This window comes from Microcaecilia unicolor, chromosome 4 (genome assembly GCF_901765095.1).
Source record: "Microcaecilia unicolor chromosome 4, aMicUni1.1, whole genome shotgun sequence".
Classification (NCBI taxonomy): Eukaryota; Metazoa; Chordata; class Amphibia; order Gymnophiona; family Siphonopidae; genus Microcaecilia; species Microcaecilia unicolor.
The window spans coordinates 206,426,618-206,447,855 of record NC_044034.1 but is presented as its reverse complement, the minus strand read 5'-3'; the positions used below and the strand labels follow the sequence as shown (position 1 = coordinate 206,447,855).

Genomic DNA, 21,238 nt, shown 5'->3' with positions numbered 1-21,238 from the left:
GGTCCACCTGCCTGAAGTCCACTGCACCCCCTAACAACTGCTCCAGGGACATGCATACTGTTGCCAGGGAGGTGGGTATGACATTTGAGGGTGAAAATAAAAAGTTGTTTAACATCATGTTTTGTGGTGGGAGGGGGTTAGTGACCACTGGGGGAGTCAGGGGAGGTCATCCCCGATTCCCTCTGGTGGTAATCTGGTCATTTAGGGCACTTTTTGGGGCCTTATTTGTGACAAAACAGGGTCCAGGAAAAGTGCCCTAAATTCTAGCTACAAACGCATACTTTTTTCAATTATCGGCAAAAGCGCCCATCTCTGTTCGGGTGATAACCACGCCCCAGTCCTGCCTTCACCACGCCCCCGTCAACTTTGTAAGCTTCCGCGATGGAGTGCAGTTGAAAACATCCAAGTTCGGCTTTTGATTATACCGCGTTATTCGTTTTTGGGAGATAAACGCCTATCTCCCGATTTAGGTCGCAATATAGGTGTTTTTGTCTTTCGATTATAAGCTGGATGGTCTTTTTCATGAGTTGCGCCCTCAGAGAATGTAGTTAGTTCGCAGTTCTTCAGAAATAATTTGAAGTTGTGGACATTGGTGTCCGCATCGTTTTCCAAGCGTAGGTTTAAGTCTCCCAGGAAGATAATCCTAGAAAATTGGGACATGGCAGAGGAAGTAATCTCTACAAGTTGAGGTTCTGCCTTGGGCCAAGCTCCCGGAGGATGGTAAAGAGGAGTAGGTCAATTTGATTTGTCTCTCTTTTGAATCATTGCAGAATTTGCACAGCATATATTCCAGTTCAGGGAAAACCCCAGAACTAACTAAAGACACGTGGAAAAAACTCTTAAATTTAAGAGCAAGTCTGCCGCCTTTTTTACCCTTTCTTGGAGAGTGAAGAATACCATAGCCGGATGGATAGGTGTGAGGCAATATCAGCTTCTGTGAGCCATATTTCTGAGATAAACAGAGAGTCCAGATCTGAAGATTCTAGCAGATCCCTGAGTAAGAGAACCTTGTTCCTCACAGACCTGGCAGTGATATAAATGACGGGGACAGGAGTGAGTTGAGACTTATGTTCCAAAGGGGAGACTTGTTTGGGTAATTTCAAAAGGTAACAAGTTTTTTTAGTCCGTTGAATGTTAGCCATCTGGTTCTGATCTGAAACCATAGTAGTGTTCTGATGGTATATATTGGCATTGTCTAGCAGATATCTGACATTACGGTTAGGGTGTTTCTTAGTATAGTGTTTTCTAGATGGATTATAGATTAGATTACAGGAACAGGGGTAGGCACTAAGTTAACTGGTAGGTTGCCACTCGATGTGCTCAAAAGGGCTAAGCAAATCCATGTGAGCCACTTCATGGTGATAGCTTTTGGAGCTAATTTAAGTTAATCCGGTTTAGCGCGAGTCATAGCATCATTTTGGAGTCTGCTACAACAGCACATCCACACCTCCCCACTTTATGAGCTATGACTCGCTATTATCAGGTAGGGTTCCTCTTTCAAGCTGTCATTCTTCCATAGTCAGTTGTGCAGCAGTAAGGGACAGTTTAGAGCATGCGAGAGGCCACAGTGTAGCTCTCATGTTATAGAATTGTCAATTTCTTTTGTTTGCTGTTTGTATTATAGTTACAAGTACTGAGCTGAGTAGGACACATATTTGTGTGACAGAGAAGAGTAATTGACCTTAAACAGTCCTTGGATTCCTCTTTACAACATCAGTGTCTAATTTTATTTATGACTTGACATGGTTAAGGCTACCAATTATTCTTCTTCATTTTCATTTTATAAAAAGTGAGTTCAGATGATATTATTGTTTGGGCCCTGAGGGCTAAGTGTTTTTCTTCTGCTGGGTCCCAAGCAAAAATGTTTGAAAATCATTGAGGGGGTGAATATCCAGGGATCTCCAGTAGGGTGCACTGCTGTTCTTCTTATTGCCTCAGCCCCTGTCTCCCAGCAACCAGAGGAAAGGCAGATACAAACTGTCCAGACTGAGAAGCAGGAAACTTAACCAAAGCCGGACCCAGGGAGACAAGAAGCACAGCAAGGTAACAAAAAAAACAAAAAAAAATTTAAAGGATCCTCGAATAGCAAAGATTTCTGTATGTCTATCTAGCTATCTATCGCTCTATTAGTATTATTATTATTATTATTATATTTTGTAGAAAAGAAAGATCCGTCCCATCAGAAAGCAGTAATACACAAATTGCATATATGTTGTAAAAGATAGTCATGAAGATGTTTGCATGATTTACTGTTCTAGCACCTAAACCAGGCATGCACAACATGCCTACTGACCCAACATGTGTGTATTTTTGATTTTGGGTACATTCACTACAACCTGCCTGTTGTCAATGATTGGTCTGTCTGTCCATCCGTCTATCCATATACACACATGCATGCTGCAGCTGTGGAATCACTGTGCTGATATACATGAAAATCATTAAAGTGGTTGTTCGCTCATATTTGTGTGAGAATGCTGAGTTTGGTTCAGATTGGTCCAGTTTAGAACTACCTGAAACCCAACAGAGCCCTGTGTTCCACAGTGCATAACTACTTCCAACTGGTTACTTTAAACAACTGCTTTGAATAAGTGATACAGGGCCAGAGTTGGAACTGCAGCTGTCTAGAGTCTTGAGAATGGTTTACAATTGCACTAATAACATAATTAAAAAAGAAAAAAATAATAGTGTGTATACACAGACAACATAAGTACTTAAGTAAATAAGTGCATAAGTATTGCCATACTGGGAAAGACCAAAGGTCCATCAAGCCCAGCATCCTGTTTCCAAAAGTGGCCAATCCAGGTCACAAATACCCGGCAAGATCCCAAAATGTACAAAACATTTTATACTGCTTATCCCAGAAATAGTGGATTTTCCCCAAGTCCATTTAATAATGGTGTATGGACTTTTCCTTTAGGAAGCCGTCCAAACCTTTTTTAAACTCCGCTAAGCTAACCGCCTTTACCACATTCTCTGGCAACGAATTCCAGAGTTTAATTACCCGTTGAGTGAAGAAACATTTTCTCTGATTCGTTTTAAATTTACTACATTGTAGCTTCAACAGATAGTGAGGAAGGGAGGGAAGAACCCCATATAATTAAGAAAAAGATGGAGTGGAACAAACAATAGGGATGCTCTTGAGTAATCAGGGATTGTAAAATGGCATTCTATAAATGAGGAGTCTAAATGCATCTTGAAATTTTCAGTAGTATCTCAAGGTAAGTTACATTCAGGTATACTGGGTATTTCCCTATCCCTGGAGGGCTCACAATCTAAGGGCCCTGTTTACAAAGGCATGCTAAAAATTAGTGTGCACTAACCATGTAGACATAGAAATATTATGGACATCTATATGGTTAGTGTGCAGGCCTTTGTAAACAGGGTCCTAAGTTTGTACCTGAGGCAATAGAGGGTTAAGTGACTTGCCCAAGATCACAAGGAGCAGCTGTGGGATTTAAACCAGTCACCTGGATGCAGTGGTGTGCTGGAGCCGGCTCGCACCAGCTTGCAAGAGCAAGTTGTTAAATGTTTTACCGACTTGCGAGTCGGTTGTTCCTCAGGGCAAGTCGGCTCTCCTTCCTTCCTCCCTCCCTCCTACAGGGCCCGGTCCTTCACCTCCCTTGTCCAGCGAATTCTTCGGGGCAGGCAGTCTTGCCTGCCCGCTGCCGGCACTGACCCTCCCCTGCTGCCGGATCACTCTTTAAAAATGGCCACCAAGACTTCCAGCGGCAGCCTCGCGAGACTTCTGCTGAAGCCTTGGAGGCCGCCCGTGTAAGTCTCAGCAGCCATTTTGAAGAACGATCCAGCAGCGGGGGAGAGTCAGTGCCGGCAGCGGACAGGAAAGACTAGGAATTTTCATGCCTGCCCCGAAGCATCCGCTGGACAAGCTCGGTGGCTGGAGGGGGTGGCAGGGGAGAGAAGGGAGTCGCTGGACATGGGTGGCTGGAGGGGGGGCAGGGGAGAGAAGGGAGTCGCTGGACATGGGTGGCTGGAGGGGGGGCAGGGGAGAGAAGGGAGTCGCTGGACATGGGTGGCTGGAGGAGGGTGGCAGGGGAGAGAAGGTAGTCGCTGGGCATGGGTGGCTGGAGGGGGGCAGGGGAGAGAAGGGAGTCGCTGGTCATGGGTGGCTGGAGGGGGAGCAGGGGAGAGAAGGGAGTCGCTGGGCATGGGTAGCTGGAGGAGGGGGCAAGGGAGGGAAGGGAGTCGCTGGGCATGGGTGGCTGGAGGAGGGGGGTAGGGGAAGGGAGTCGCTGGACATGGGTGGCTGGAGGGGAGGCAGGGGAGAGGAGGGAGTCGCTGGACATGGGTGGCTGGAGGAGGGGGGCAGGGGAGAGAAGGGAGTCGCTGGGCATGGGTGGCTGAAGGGGGGCAGGGGAGAGAAGGGAGTCACTGGGCATGGGTGGCTGGAGGAGGGGGGCAGGGGAGAGAAGGGAGTCGCTGGACATGGGTGGCTGGAAGAGGGGGACAGGGGAGAGAAGGGAGTCGCTGGGCATGGGTGGCTGGAGGAGGGGGGCAGGGGAGAGAAGGGAGTCGCTGGGCATGGGTGGCTGGAGGAGGAGGGGCAGGGGAGAGAAGGGAGTCACTGGGCATGGGTGGCTGGAGGGGGCAGGGGAGAGAAGGGAGTCGCTGGGCATGGGTGGCTGGAGGGGGGCAGGGGAGAGAGGAGGGTCACTGGACATGGGTGGATAGAGGGCAGGGAAGGGGGAGAGGAATATCACTGGACAAGGGTGGATGGAGGGGAAGGCAGGGAAGAGGGGAGGGCAGGGGAGAGAGAAGAAATGCTGGACATGGATGGAAGGGAGGGAAGAGTGAGGAAGGAGATTGTTCAAGTGTACAGCGCTGCGTACATCTAGTAGCGCTATAGAAATGATAAGTAGTAGTAGTAGTAGATGAGATGAGGGAAAAAGAAGAGAGGAGAAAAATTGCACATGGATGAAGAAAATAGGCAAAAGCTGGATCCACTGGACAGTCAAGTCTGCGGAGGACCAGAAATGAAGAAGAAAGGAGGAAAGGAAAGAAATAAATGGAAAGGAAGCCCTGGAAACGGAGTTAAGAGGACAGTTAGCAGCAGAATCAGATACTGGGCCAGCATGATCAGAAAAACAAAGTCACCAGACAACAAAGGTAGAAAAAAATCATTTTATTTTCATTATAGTGTTTGGAATATGTTCACTTTGAGAATCAGGTGCTCAACATTAAAAGTTTATATTTATTTACTTATTTATGGCATTTTATCGCACATTAAACATGAATTAGATTGGAACCTGGGATCATTTAATGTTTTTTCCCTGGAGTAATGCATTGCCCCCCCCCCCCCCCCCAGGCTCTCTCCCCGGCTATAGCCATCTCTACAATTTGGGGGGACGACGCAGAGGGGGACAGGGGGCGCAGAGGGGGACCGGGGAGAGAGCCAGTTGTTAAACATTTACCAGCACATCACTGCCTGGATGTTAAGAATTGCTCTAACCACTAGGCCACTTTTCCATTCTTAAGTTCAGTCTTCAAAACTGATAAAGAAATCTGAAGCAGCAGAGAAGTGAGTGGAAGGTTCCAAAGATGTGATGGTTGAACAGAGAAAATTGAGGCTCAAACTTGTTTGTAGGCCAGTATAATAAGTAAATTCTGATCTTGTGGTTAAATATGAGTGTACAGTAAGATACTTTCTTTTTCTTTTCTAGACAGTATGCATTGCTTTCACATGCAATTACAAGCTCTGACCAAAATAAAATTTAATGCGCCATAGTTTGAACTGCTTCCTCTACATTTGTAAATGGATTAACCTGGTTTTACAGGCGAAGTCTTATGTTTTCATTTGTGCTCCCACCTTATATTGGACAGGGATTCAGGTCTGTGTTTCCTATCTATATTAGTAGATTGCTCTTCAGTAACTCCTGTCATAGGCACCATAAAATGGAACCTGGCCTAAAATAGCACAAATTAGTGGTTAAAAAAATTTTTTTTTAAGCATGTCTTAATACAACATACACAGAAATATGGCACTTTACTGCACAACTTACAGTAAGATGTGTGCATAAACATGGGACCCACCCAAGCCCTGCCCACATGTAACCCCTAAGGGGAAGTTAGATACCAAAAATCTGGGCAGAGTTTGGAGCAAGAACACCAGAGTAAGTCCACAGTTACACACCAAACCTTAGGTGCGACCGCTTCCAGCATTTCTATGGTGTAAATGTTGACGCCTAAAATCAGCAATTGGATGCATAAACACAGCTACTTTAATAGTTGTAGCACTCATGACCTGGGCTTGCTCCTCCCATGAGAATGCGCCCTTTGCGGTTACACGAATGGCACCTAAGAGCATTGTAATGCCTAACTGCCTTTTCAGCCCCATTTTGGCACCTATCATCCATTAACTCCTGTTGCCATGCCAAAAGTTTGGTGCCCTATAGAGAATTACCCTGCAACTGGGTTGCACATCTGTGTTACAGAATACTGCAGAGCGCACACTTGTACTTACGCACATAGCTCTGACAGATTATGCAAAATACAGTAGATTTGGGAGGGTGGATCATATTACCTCACTTTACATTCAGTATTACTGGTTGCCAATTGAGTATTGAGTTAAATTTAAGATTTTAGTGTTAGTGCATACGGTGTATTAGCGCAGTTTCCTGCGATGCTTGTGGCATTGATTAGATCTTATGCTCCTAGGAGAAATTTGCATTCCAGGGACACCTGTTTAGAAGTACCAGGATTGAGAGAGGCACATTTAAGTAAAACTAGGAGATGGGCATTCTATGTAGTAGGACCAGAACTCTGGAACAGAATATGTTACCGGTTACTTTGAGAGGGGAAAGAATATTACCCCATTTTTTAAACATTTATTGAAGGCTTATATTTTTGCTCTGGCATTTCCCAGAGCTGATTTGAGGACTTAATTGATATGGGGTGTTTCTTTTTATTAAAGATCATATTGAGTGATGGTGTGATGAATGCTCTGCTATGTATGGACTTTCCTATCATTATTGTAGTTCCATTTTTCCTGTTCTTTTAGATTTTGAAGAATGTAATCTGCTTTGTAAAGCAGTATAACAAATTAAATAAACTGTCGTATTCTATTACTTAAGTGCACAGTTAGTGCCTTACTTTAGGTGACCTGTTATAGAATTTGGGGGGGGGGGGGGGGCACAAATTCTCGAGTCTATGCATCAGTGTTCTGGATCTGCAAACACTAACAGTCGAAGCAGAGTTAGAGATTGTTGCTGTTATGGAGACATGGTTCAATAAGTCCTACCATGAAGGGGATACGAGTAACTCTTTATGCAAACACCAGCATTAAAGCAAATGAAATACAAGGGCTTGGGAAAAGAAGGAAGCAAAATGGATAATCTCGGAAAGAGAAGATAGAACTTCCGTCCACAAAAGAGTCATCTATAGATCTCCAACTCAAACAGATAAACTGGACAGAAATCTGCTCATGAATATCCAGAAGCTGGGAATGAAAGTGTAGGTGCCATTATTGGAAGCATTCAACCTGTCAGCTGTCTGGATCATAGGAGACAGCTCTGTGTGTGCTCAGGTATTTCTTTGGTTTGATGGGGGGGAGGGAGAGCACCGGAGGGGACTGAGGAGAGTGGGGAGAACATCAGAGGGAGGCCAAAGAGGGCGGAAAAGAGAGAAGTTTTCAGGCCCCACCCTCTTTGGATTCAGGTCAACCCTAAAGTTGCCACTCCTGGGTGCTACTGTTTACTCCAGCTATAGATATGGTCAGGCCTAAAGTTTGGCTCATAAGTGCAGACTTACACAAGCATTTTATAACAGATTTGGCATACGACTCCGCCGTTATAGACTACTAGCTTAGTGCCCTGTTCTTTGTCACCAGTATAGAATTTGCCCCTCTATGTATAGTGGTTTACTTTAGGTCTGCTTCCAAAAAGGCATGGGTGGGGTTAGGGCTGGTAACCTGCACAGAAGGGCAGTGACAACCCTAAACACCTTTCTGGACAGACCAGACAGGCCATTTCAGCCGTTATCTTCTTCTACTTACTATGTTACTATTTTTCTGCAAAACTCAGTTTTCTTCTTTTTTACATTTATAATTTCTTTAAAATACTAAACATATGCCAATTATAATTACACATTTCTTAGTGTCACTGCAGTGTTTGTAGATGTGTTTTCTGCTTTTTAACTTTGGATTGATATCGCTGCTACTGTTCTGGGAAGCATACCAACAGTGATATCTTTTGATGGCCCCACCGCAATCGAGCCATGTCAGGTGTCTCAGTAAAATTTGCTTCTCCTACTCCCTTCTTGTGGCTGACTACACTTCTTTTGGTGTGTTAATTACAACTGTGCTGGTTCTCCCCTCTCCTTTTCTTTGGTCATTCATAACATTACCCATCCACAAACTGTCCTCTTTTTCTCTTTAGCTATTTTTCCTCCATTCTATCCATCCCTATGCTATCTAAATAAATCTTTATATAGCTCAAAACCATTTGGTCTTGTTTATGTTTTGTTATATCCTTTCTATTTCTTCATTTTGAAGATATTCTATGGTTTCATAAAGCAGGGGCGTAGCCAGACAACAAATTTTGGGTGGGCCTAGGCAAGAAGTGGGTGGGCACCAAGTGTTCTCCCCCCTCCCAACCACCACCAAAAAAAAAATATTTCAGCTGGTGGGAAAATGCTTCTTTCCACCTTGGCAGTATGCAGCAGCCATGCGCTGAAAACGGAGTGTGTGCAGGTGCTAGTATCATGGAGAGTAGCATTTTTGTTACCATCAGGGGGAAGTCTTCAGCTGGCCAAGCTTGAGATCCCCATCAGCTACTGCTAAATGGTTGCTACTGTTGGGTGGGCCTGAGCACTAAATAGGTGGGCCCTGGCCCACCCAGGCCCACCTGTGGCTACGCCACTGTCATAAAGGAGTGGCCTAGTGATTAGCACTGGTCTTGAAATCCAGAGGTGGCCGGTTCAAATCCCACTGCTGCTCCTTGTGATCTTGGGCAAGTCACTTAACCCTCCATTGCCTCAGGTACAAACTTAGATTGTGATCCCTCCTGCGACAGAGAAATATCCAGAGTGCCTGAATGTGACTCACCTTGAGCTACTACTGAAAAAGGTGTGAGCAAAATCCAAATAAATAAATAAAATAAATAAACCTTTAACAATTTAGACAGGATTAACCTCTTTTTCACACCAGCTTTCTATTCATTGCCACAAGGTTTTCCATCAAATCTACTTTCAATATTCTCTGTATCCATCTTTCCCCAGTGCTCCAGGTCTTTTTCAGGTCAGTGCAATTTCATATTTTGCTGCTACTAGACAGTGACATAAGTTTACTGGGCTTGTTCCTCACATAAACACCTTTATCAGGGTCTCCTGGAACACAAGAGGGTGTGCCACAAGAGAGCATTTAACAGAAAAGCAGTGAGTTGACCATTAGAATAGAGAACCTGCCTTTTCTAGTTCATACATCATTGCTGTAATGGAGTAACACCAAACTGGATCTGCCTTCTGTGGGGTGGGTGGACAGGGTGACAGGAAGTATGAGGAATACACATTCCTCTTAACTGGAATCTCTACAACAGGCTTGTCCAACCTATGGCCCACGACAACTTGGCCCTTGAAGTGCTGCTATTCGGCCCACCCTGGCTGGCTTCAGCTGCATCAACCCCCCACCACCACACACACATACACACGTTTGGCTTCCCAGTGCGACTCCCGCTCTCTTCAAGCTTGGAAGCTCTCATGGTTTCAAGTCTTACGAGCTTGAAATCACAGGACCAGCCCAAACTTCCTGAACCACACAGTTCAAGCTCTGAAAGCCTGAGCTGCACATTGCAGGAAGTTCTGGAGCTGTCACAGTTTCAAGTCTGACGAGATTTGAAACCTCATGACCAACCTGAACTTCCTGTACCATGCAGTTCAAGCTTGAAGAGCGCTGGAGCCACAGCAGGGAAGCCTAAATTATGTAGGGGTCGATGCAGCCAGCCAGGTGAGATAGAAACTGAGTGAAGACTGGAGGGAGGGAGCACATGAAAGAGAGAGAGAGACTGTGAAGGTTGGGGAGTACATATGAAATAGAGCTGTGAAGACTGGGGATACATATTAAAGAGAAATTGTGAAGGCTGGGGGGTGCATATGAAAGAGAGAAAGAGTCTAGGTGAAGGCTGGGGAGTACATGAAAGAGAAAGAGAGTGAGTGTGTGTACACACACGTGTGTCTTGGCCTTCCGTATGTTATGAAATATAAAATGTGACCCCAAGAAAAGCTTGTCCCTTATATATAACAACCCATAGCTCACCATATTATAGCTTGTAAGTTTTTTTAAATTTTATTTTATTAATATTTATTTTAACATTACAAGATTAACTTGCAAACTGCAATACAGAGAAAATCAAAATATAAGAAAATATCCATCATAGATTATTATATACGCTCTCTTTCTTAGACCACTAATAAAAGAAAAAGAAAAAAGGAGGGGGGAGTATTACAGATGAGATCATTAATTATAAAGAAAATATAAAAGGAAAAATGTCTAGCCTGAATATTCCATCCTATTCAAATTCTTAATCAGTTATCATTCAAACTTAGAGTCTAGTTGGTTATTCTTTTCATTTCCAAAAAAGTTCGAAGTTGTTCTGGTTCATAAAATACATATTTATTACCCAAGTATCTTATAAGGCATTTACATGGGTAGGCCAATAGAAATGTTGCTCCAAGTGCCTTTAGTCTCTTCTCTGAAAGTTAGAAATTTTTTCCTTCTATCTTGTGTTATCTTTGTAACATCTGGATATATCCATATTCTAGAACCACAGAAAATGTTTGTCGAATTCTTAAAATACAGCTTTAATACTGCATTTAAGTCTTGCTCAAATACGAATGATGCAATTAAGGTTCATCGTAGTTTGACTTCTGATAGTGATTGTTCAAGTAAAGGCAGTAATATCATGAACTCCTAATTCAGAAGCATTTTCTAAAGGCAAATGTTTTGGAATTTCGAGTCCCGCTCCGGGACATTCTGGAATTTCAAGTCCTGCTCCAGGTCGAGGTTTTTGAGGAAGGTAATAGACTTTGTTTAATGGAGGAATAGCCTTGGAAGGGAATCGAAGAATTTCTGTTAGGTATTTTTTAAAGAAATCCGACACATTCATTCCTTCCGACATCGGAAAATTCAGAAGTCTCAAATTTAACCGTCGATTAAAATTTTCTATTTGTTCTATTTTACGTGATGTCAAAAGTTTATCCTTAACCAAAAGTTCAGTAGTAGTTCTTATATTTAAAACCTTAGATTGCAATTGAGGAATTTGGTTAAGTGATTCTTGTTTTACATTATCAATAGATAAAGTTAAAGCTTCAACTTTTCTTACGAGAAGAGATGTGTCTTGGGCAGTTTTTGTAACTATTGTGGATAATTCTTGTATCGCTCCCCAAATAGTTTCTAAAGTTGGCACCAAGGGAGTTTTATGCTCCACGATCACTTCATCTGCAGCCTGGGGTAGAGTAGTGCTGCTCAAGGCTTCGACGATACCGACTTCTGATTTGACTAGGCCTTCCTCTAAATTCCTCAGGTTCCCCGCAGGACATGGTGGTAGATTAAGATCCGGAGGAGATAAAGATGTTTCAATCCTCAGTAGTGCCGACGCTCCTCCGTTGGCTCTAACAGCAGGGCTCAACAAACCGGCTTCTGTTGAAAGACTTGTTGTGTATCGATGGAGAGTTTGTTGGATCAGGGACGAAGTTCTGGTCAGCGGCATTTGACCCTTTACCGTCCCTTTTCTCTTAGTATGCGGCATTGAGTCAGAAAAGAGTAGTTTAGACAAGAAAATCAGAGCTCCACAAACTTCCTCCAAATGAGTCAAAGCAGTCAGGCCGCCATCTTCATGTTATTAATTTTTAAATGTTGTAAACCACTGTAGGTCATTATAAGCCAGGAAGGCGATACAGAATTATAAAATGTATATTTAATAAATGTAATTTATAGCTTCTCTACATATTGCAGTTATGAGCCCCTCATTGCCTGCATGCAAAAGTGTCCTATGTTCATGAAATGAGATAGTTCACTGCCTCTTGAATGCCAAACTGTTGTTTTGATACTTATTACTGTTAACAAATTAAAAATTTGATATATCATTGGTGATTTTTATACTACTAACAATAAGCTCAATCCTCTTCAAATTACATAATATTGAGTGAATGAATACACTGTTTTTCTTTTCTTTTTTTTTCTTTTTTCTTCTTTTTCTTATTTAAAGTGGAGAAACGACCTCAGTAGTCACCGCTTGGCAGCAGCATGAAGATTACACTCAATGCCAGCGTGTATGTTGACTCCGTTATCATCACTGATCTAGAAAACTCCACTTGTGTGTAGTAAGGGGTTCTATATAAAGTTGAATGAATCCTCTAGACGTGATATTAGGCAATCGTTTAAATAAATAAATAATGTTACTTAGCTTTTGCGCTCCTGCTTTCTAGGTTCTGGGACAGCACCTGGTTTCTGTGAGCTCCAGCTTTCTTTACATGAGGGGGCAGCACCTGGTTCCTGTGAACTCCTGCTCTCTTAGGTTCTGGTACACAGCCTGGATTTTGTGAGTTCCTGCTCCCTATAGGTTCTGGAGACAGTGTCTTGTTCCTGTGAGCTCCTGCTTTCTAGGTTCTGACAGCACCTGGTTTCTGTAAGCTTCTGCTCCCTTTTTATTTCTGGCACTGTCCTTATTTTCTGCTCTTTCTCTCCCTCCTTCCTATGAGTTTGTGATATGTGTGGTGATGCTTACCTGCATCATTTGTATTTCCTCAGGATCAGAAATCCTTCAGGTGTCTGGTGGCACGCTAGGAAAGTAGGCAGTGGAAAGAGGATGAAGGACAGCATGGGTGAGCAGGTAGTGTGTCACTAAGTGGAACATTATTAAATATTGTACAAGTAAATTCAGAACTGGCTCCAAGGGGTACAGTTTTAGGGAATTTCACAGTGCTAAGTGCTTTCTGGTGTGATACAGCTTTCACTGAAATCACAGTACCACTCAGGACTGTCATTGGGGGGAGGGAGTGCAAAGATTCCTAAATCTGAAAAAGATACATCCTGTTGGTGGATTTGAGGCCCCCTTCTAATCAGCAACCCTGATATCACTACCTCACTGTGAACGTTGGCCCTGGTTGACATATTTAAATTATTCATCTTACCTTCTGTTTATTTTTTTCCTGAGTTATCTCTAGCAATATAATATTCTTATTTCACTTATTAATTTGATATACTGCCTGTTACAAAAGCATAAAGCTGTATACAATGACTTTTGCCACTGTGCAGAGACTGGTACCTCTGGAACCAGCTTTGGGAGCGGTGGGAATCTCTCTTTGCTTTTCTAACATTGGAAGGTGGGTCTGTCTTGTAATTTTGTGTCTTCTTCAGGATGAAGCAGGTCAGCCTGAGAAGGCAGAAATGGAAGAAGAGGTAGATGATGAGAAAATGTTTGAGCCACTATGTGATCGTCTGTTATCAGCACTATCTCTTCTTCAAACCAGCCTCTCAGAGGTAGGATACAGGCTGGAAGCAGAAACCCCACTCCCAGGGTGGTGGGTTCAGCTGGGAATCCTCAGATAGAGAACACACTCTAATTCCTCCTCTAAGTAGAGGAAAGTGTTATGGATGTTTTATGGGGATTGAAAAACATGTGCAGCCTTCTAAGGCCCAATATCTCTGCACTGGTAAATGGCCTTACTGAGTGCAAGTTTCAGCCCACCACACACCTTTCTTCTGAGCTGCTGTCTTTGGTCTCCAGATGCTGGATGTGAAAGATGAGATCATGTCTCACATGCTTCCTAGCAGTCTTCAGGCTCAACTTGCCATCACTTCAGGGCGGCTCTTCCGCAGGTATGTGCCCACCCTAGTGCATGGTGTGAGCTGGTAAATGCACAGAAACAGAAAGAATACAGCCAGTACATGTATATGGTAGGAGAAGCACATATCAAATTTCAGGAGTGTATTGCCTAAGGATATCCTGGGGGGTGGATTGCAGCTCACATACAGGGACATAGAAGCTGACTCTGTGGGTGCTCTGGGTGCTAGAGTACCCCCAATATTGAGAAACTTCCTTGTATGTATGTATGTGTCCAGGGAGAGGTTATTTCCATTGAGCCTAGCAGCCCCAATAATTTTGAAAATTTGGCTCCTTTGTACAGGAATGGAGCATAAGCAGGCTAGGTTAATCCCAAAAGCAAAATTTCCTGTAATAATCTTAAGGTATGATCCTATGACCCATTTTTATAGTTTATTAAAACTTGCTATACCACCCAAGCTGACTCTCAGAACTGAGCAGTTTACAAACTAAAAATTAAAGCAAAAACAGTAAGGAAAGGAAAGAAACTACATCGGATTTGATAGGAAAGGAGGTGGAGCAATCAAACCGGGAACAAAGGAGGTTAGGAAAAAGGGGAAAGGCAGGACAACGCACAGTGACATTGACCTGAAAACTTCTCCATGCCTGTTTAAAAAGGAGTGTTTTATGCAGTTTGAAAGGGTACAGTTTTGCTTACCAGCATCCCTGGTCTGTTCTAAATTTGGAGTGAAAAATACTTTATTAAAAAGCTTGTTTTGCATACAAAAAGGGGCTCTTATATAATTTTGGTGGTGTATATGCACACAAAAAATACATCCACCAAAAGCTTGAGTGTACTTTTACATAGACTACACATAGGTTTTCTCAGAGGTATAGTTTGGGTGGAATGGAAGCAGAGCTGCAATGTACAAGCATAGTTTATGAAAGATGTGGGTACACACATAGAGTACATGCACACACATACACTATCTTTCGAATAGGTGTGAATGTGTACTCTTTGTGGGCTGGTTCTAGGAGACTATGTTGTAAAGGTATGAAGGCATCTCTATTCCCTTTGTAAAATAGGCTTATAACAGGTGGACTTTTCTCATAGGTGACATGTTATAAAATTACCCTAACAGGGGACAGTAATGAAACTGGGCATTTTGGTGCATTTTATCCATGACAATTGCACCAATAGTGAATGCAAAACTATATACAGTGCAATCCGCTTAAGTGCAAGGGTCTGAGTCCAAAGAAATGCATGCAGTTAACCGGAGTGTGCACTTAACCGTTGTGACCCAAAGAAGCTTGACATCTGATAAACAAATGTACAGTACTGTTTATTATTATACGTACAGTATACAGTCTCCGTTAACTGATGCTAGGCTTACTTGAAGTAATCAGTTATAGTCCTCTGTACACTATTGGGTCTGTGAGTTCCATAGACTACGTCTGCCAGATGGTAAAAACTGTGATAGCACTGACATCCAGTGGCCTCCAGATAGGCCCGCACGGTGTTGAGACTCTCCAGCGCTCTTGCAAAAGTGACAGGAGGAGGTTGTTGAATTTCATCAGCATGTGCCTCGCTGCTCATTTCATCATCTGTTTCATCATCAGCCGTTGTTGCCTGCATGTAGGAGCATATCTCAACGTCAGTGCTGTCTTCAGCTGTTTGTAGATCGTAATCAACAGCTACGTAGCAATGGAACTCCTCTTCAGTAAAACCGGCTGGGATGTCAATAACCTCTTCATCTGACGCGTTTGCAACAGCTGCACCTGTTTCATCCCTCTCCACATCCTTAACAAAGCTTGCCCGCTTGTAGCAGTTCACAATGGTTGCCTGTGTAACATGATTCCAGGCTTCTTTCTGCATATGTAGGGGATCCAACAGTGATAGATTACGAGCCAGTTCAACAGCACGTTTATCCTTCCCAGTCTTGTTGTTTGAAATTGGCTATTATGCCCTGATCCAGAGGTTGGATCAGAGAGGTAGTGTTTGGTGGCACCTTGACGTTAGACAGCCTGACATCATCCCTGTGTGCAGCACAATTATCACAAAGCAACAAAATCTGACGCTTTTGTGCCCGCATTCTAGTGTCTAACTTCTTTAGCCACTGCTTCCAAATTTCCCCAGTCATCCATGAATTTGCGTTAGCCTCGTATGACACAGGAAGTCGCTTAACTTTCTTGAAGCAACAGGGCTTTTTGCTCTTTCCAATGACGAGGGGTTCCAACTTCTCACTCCTATCCATATTGCAGCAAAGGAGGATCGTCAGTCGGTCCTTCAACGTTTTACCTCCAGTAGTTTCGGCATGTTTGAATGCAAGTGTTCCATCAGGAATCGCTCGCCAGTAGAGACCATTTTCATCAGCATTGAAAATGTCATGAGGTGCAAACTCATTCAAGATGGTATGAAGAACTGAAACAACCCAATTTTCAGCACCAAAGTCATCAGCGTCCTGTTTCTCACCATGCTGTTTCTTGAATTTTATGTTGTTCCTCTCCTTCCATCTTTCCAACCATCCAACAGTGGCTTTGAATTCAGTTAGTCCAAGACTTTCAGCTAGCTGGTTAGCTTTCTCCATAAGCAGTGGACCACTGACAGGAAACTGTCTGCTCCTGACTCAAGAAAACCACCGAAAAAGAGCATCTTCTACATCCTCAGCTTTTCCCACCCGTTTTCATTTCTGGTGTGGATTTGTTTTGTTTTGCCAGTCTTCCAGAAGCTGGTCTTTCTGCTTCAAGACATGTGAAATTGGACTGGGATTGACACCATATTCTTTAGCAATAGATGCTTGACTTTGTTTGTTTTCTAATTTTTTAAGAACTTCTAGTCGTTCAGCCAGTGTTAAAGTCTTACAGTTCCGCTGCGACGACGACCCCAGTGTACACTCTAACAACATTCTTTCACTTATTCTGCCTGTGGCAGTTAAAGGGGCAGTAAATTTGAAATCTCATTGGTTGTCACCCACCAATCGGCTTCCATATTCCATGTGCGTGCTTATGCGGAGCCTTTCCTGCAGAGGAGCGGTCTTAAACCATGCATATAAGCGAATCTTGCACTTATCAGTGGTGCGCTAAACCGAAGTTTGTCCCCATAGAAATTGATGGCGCCAAAAACGGGACTGAAGTACGGCATGCAGTTAAACAGAGCATGCGCTTATCCGACATGCACTTAAATGGAATGCACTATATATATATATTGTTGTTGTGATTATAGCTGCAAGAAAAAATACCTTCAAAGATTTGAACCTGCTCCTGATTTTACTGTGTAGACAATGTGCATAATTTTGAAGATGCAAAGCTGCCCATGTTGTTGCATCCCCTGACCTAATCCCACCTCCAGGAATGCCTATGTAACATGTGTATATATGTGGACAACATGCATCCTCTTACCAGCATTGAGAGTTTTCAAAACAGTACTTCAAATAATCAGTCACTGAGGTCCCCTTTTACCAAACTGCGGCAAAAGGGGGCCGGCGCTGCCATTGGCACACGTTTTACACACGCACTGAGGTCCCCTTTTACCACAGCTGATAAAAGGGAAGTCTCACTTTCTTACAGGAAATGGCCATGCGGCAAGTAAAGCACTTGCCACACAGCCATTTCAGAGGGGAGTCCTTCCCGCCACCCATTAAGGTGACGGTAAGGGCTCCCACGTTAACCTGGCAGTAACCGGGCAGTAGGCTAGGGGTGGGAAGTACCGCCAGGCTGCTGCGGTAGCCCGACGATACTTCCTGTATAGCAAGCAGTAAGCCCTTACTGCCGCTTAGTAAAAGGAGCCCTGAAATACTCTACTTAATGCTTGTCACAATATTTAAATAGTTCTTTTTTATTGTTCTTTAATATTCATACATGGAAGGATAAAAGCCTCAGAAAGCACTCTAATTTTTGCAATGCTCAATACCCTCTATCATGAGCAAAAAAAATGTTTTTTAAAATACTTATTCTTCACATTCTGTTTATCAACAAATTCACTTTAAACTTTTGGACAATCAAAAATAATTTAATTTAACTTGCAATTCTTCGGTCCTGCTCCAACAATGGCCAGTGTTTTGTGATTGTTGCTTCAAGGAGTAACCCGGACCATGAACAACCTTGTAGAAACAAACAACAAAAAAACATAGTAACGTAGTAGATGATGGCAGAAAAAGACCTGCACTGTCCATCCAGTCTGCCCAACAAGATAAACTCAGATGTGCTACTTTTTGTGTATACCTTACCTTGATTTCTACCTGTCCTTTTCAGGGCACAGACCGTATAAGTCTGCCCAGCACTATCCCTGCCTCCCAACCATCAGCCCCGCCTCCCACCACCGGTTCTGGCACAGACCGCATAAGTCTGCCCAGCACCATCCCCGCCTCCCAACCACCAGACCCGCCTCCCATCACCGGCTCTGGCACAGACCTTATAAGTCTGGCCAGCACCATCCCCACCTCCCGCCACCGGCTCTGCCACCCAATCTCGGCTAAGCTCCTTAGGATCCATTCCTTCTGAACATATCTATAATATTTCCTATTAGTGCACTAATCCACCCAACTCATTTAGGGGTTCATTTTCAAAAGAGAAAAACATCTCAAAGTGGCATTTGGACATTTTTCTCCAAAAAATGTCCAAATCACAATTTTCGAAACTTGGTTTTGAGAAGTTTTTCTCTGCAGTGTGTGAAGATCTAGAGGGGGTGTGGAGGGTGTGTTGGGGGCAGGATTGGGGTGTTCCCAAAACTTGGATGTTTTTCTGCCAATGTTCAGGGCTAAAACTTAGATGTTGTGGTCTAGTCAAATATCTGAAACTGATACATTCTTGTATTCCGCTACAACCTTGCAGTTCAGTGTGGATCACATTTAATTAAGAGTTCAGATAAAACCTGAAGAATCAGTAAACAGTTCTAAAAAAAGATACCTTATTAACGTCACATAATTGTATAAAAATAATTCTAAACAGATAAAGGATGTTTCTTAAAAAGATATGTTTTAAAAGTTTTTCTAAAAAACAAATAATCTGAAATAATAAGGAACTCAACTGGAAGAGAATTCCAAACTTGAGCTGCTTATACATTGAAAGGTAATAGAAATAATCTGCTCATAACGCATTGCTCATGGATTAGGAAACTGTAAAAGCAATGGATTCCTTGAAAAAGTGCTTTTCAACCCAAATCCTTCATGTATATTGGGACCTTGCCATAAAGAATCTTAAAAATAATAGTACACAATTTAAAATACAAACGAGCCTCCACCAGCAGCCAATGCAACTCAATTAACAATGGTGAAACCCTATCAAATTTTTGAGCTGAAAGTATAAGACAAGCAGTTGTATTCTGTATCATCTGAATCTTCTTCAACAAAGTCTTAGTACATCTCAGGTAGACACTATTACAATAATTTATCTGGCCTAATATCTAACTCTGTACAATTAGTTTAAATTTGCATCAAAATCAAAATTTGTTCTTACCCTTCTCAGCTTTTTCATCTTATAAAAACTCTTTTTAATCAAAGCTTGAATCTGTAAGTCTGGACTTAAAGTATTCGTTAGGATTACTTATAATAATTTCAAATTAGAATTCAATTTAAAATGTGGATTAACCACCTTTAAAATATAATCATTTCTTATGCCAGAAGATTGGCAAATCAAAAGGAATTTTGTTTTATCCTTGTTTAGCTTTAGGAAGTGAGAAGAAATGCATTTTTCTAATAAACGAATACGCTCTGCAATTCTATTTGAAATATCCAAATTTTGTGAACTAATTCGGAGTACAGTAATATCATCTGCAAAACACATTAAACAATGAGGGTGACAGTGGTGAGCCCTGAGGGACTCCACAAACAGAATTCCAATGATCTGACTCTACATTCTGTACCTTCACATTATGGGATCTACAGGACAAAAAACACTAAACCACTGTAATACATTTCCTGAAATTCCTAGCTCACTAAGGGTCCTGTTTACTAAGCTGCGCTGTAGGTGTGCTAACATTTTAGCGTGCGCTAACAATAGAGACATCCATTATATTCCTATGGGTGTCTCTAGCGTTAGCGTGTGCTAAAACATTTGCACACCTACATCGTGGCTTAGTAAACAGGGCCCTAAGAGTTGTTTACATTTGAACATGATGGACCCTTACTCCTCCATTGGTCACTGACCCCTCCCACCCACCCCCAAAAGATGTAAAAGAAACAGTACATACCAGCCTCTATGACAACGTCAGATGTTATAGCCAGTCCTATTACAGCAGCAAGCAGGTCCCTGGAGTGGTTGGTGCAGTGGAAGGGGACTCAGGCCTACATCCCACTCAAACTGGTACACTTGTGGTGGAATGTGTGAGCCCTCCAAAAACCTACTGTATCTACATATAGGTGACACCTGCAGGCTTAAGGGGGCTGTTGTAGTGGTTTGCACAGTTGGGTACAGTAGGTTTTTTGTGGCTTTAATATAAGGGGATAACGGTGAGATGTGTTCCTGGGACTTTTCATGTGAAGTCTACTGCAGTGCCACCTAGGGTGCCCAACTGCTCTGCTGGGTTGTCTGTGTGGTCAGTCTACTAAGAATGCTGCCCCTCCCCCCATACATTCCAATGTCTTGTTTTTGTGTGTTTTTCCCTTGGACCTTTTTTTTCCCCCAAAATGGTCCTAAAAGATAGATGCACTGAGCAACTGAGCACAAAAACATCTACCAAATGGCCATTTTTGAAACAAAAAAAAAAACCAGCCATGTCTGCTACTGGATTTTTGGATATATTTCCCAAAACATCCAAAATCAGATTTAGATGTCATATCGAAAATGCCCCTCCATGTCTCCCATGAATTTAAACCATATTGTAACAAGGTAAAAAATGGTGGCCCAGCTAAAATAAATACCGGTACCAGATGAACCAATCAGAAGCCACTTTCTCTTGTGGTACACTGTCATTGGTCTTCAAAGAACAATAGAATAGAATTATTTAAATACTAGTAAAAAAAAAGGCCCGTTTCCGACACAAATGAAACGGGCACAAGCAAGGTTTTCCTCGGCTCCCCTGCAGCCACCCATGTCCAGCGACCCTCCTCTCCCCTGTGCCCACTGCAGCCACCCATGTCCAGCGAACCTCCTCTCTCCCCTGCCCCCCCTCCTGCCACCCATGTCCAGCGACCCTCCTCTCTCCCCTGCCCCCCCTGCAGCCACCCATGTCCAGCAACCCTTCTCTCTCCCCTGCCCCCCCTGCAGCCACCCATGTCCAGCGACCCTCCTCTTTCCCCTGCCCCCCCTCCAGCCACCCATGTCCAGCGACCCTCCTCTGGACATGGATCAGCTGTGAGGCATGTTTTTTTCCCCCCAGGTTCTGAAGTTGACATCATAATGACTAGGGTGATGTCAGCCTGATCTATGGAGCCTAGCAGACCAACTCGGAATGAGCCACGGTCCCAGACGTCAGAACGTTGGAGATGAGAATTATTATATAGGATTATGAAAATTATTAAGTGGAGTAT

The 21,238-nt window shown here is 43.1% G+C and overlaps 1 protein-coding gene across 1 annotated transcript in view; it reads left to right on the top strand.

Moving 5' to 3' along the window:
- Positions 1-1,992: 1,992 nt before the first annotated feature.
- LOC115468960 overlaps positions 1,993-21,238 on the top strand; it is an 81,012-nt gene continuing 61,766 nt past the window's right edge. Inside the window, exons 1-4 of the mRNA XM_030201158.1 lie at positions 1,993-2,043; positions 12,758-12,839; positions 13,367-13,489; positions 13,737-13,828. Of these exons, the coding sequence (XP_030057018.1) occupies positions 12,816-12,839; positions 13,367-13,489; positions 13,737-13,828 (239 nt within the window). The 5' untranslated portion in view covers positions 1,993-2,043; positions 12,758-12,815. The remainder of the gene's footprint in view (positions 2,044-12,757; positions 12,840-13,366; positions 13,490-13,736; positions 13,829-21,238) is intronic.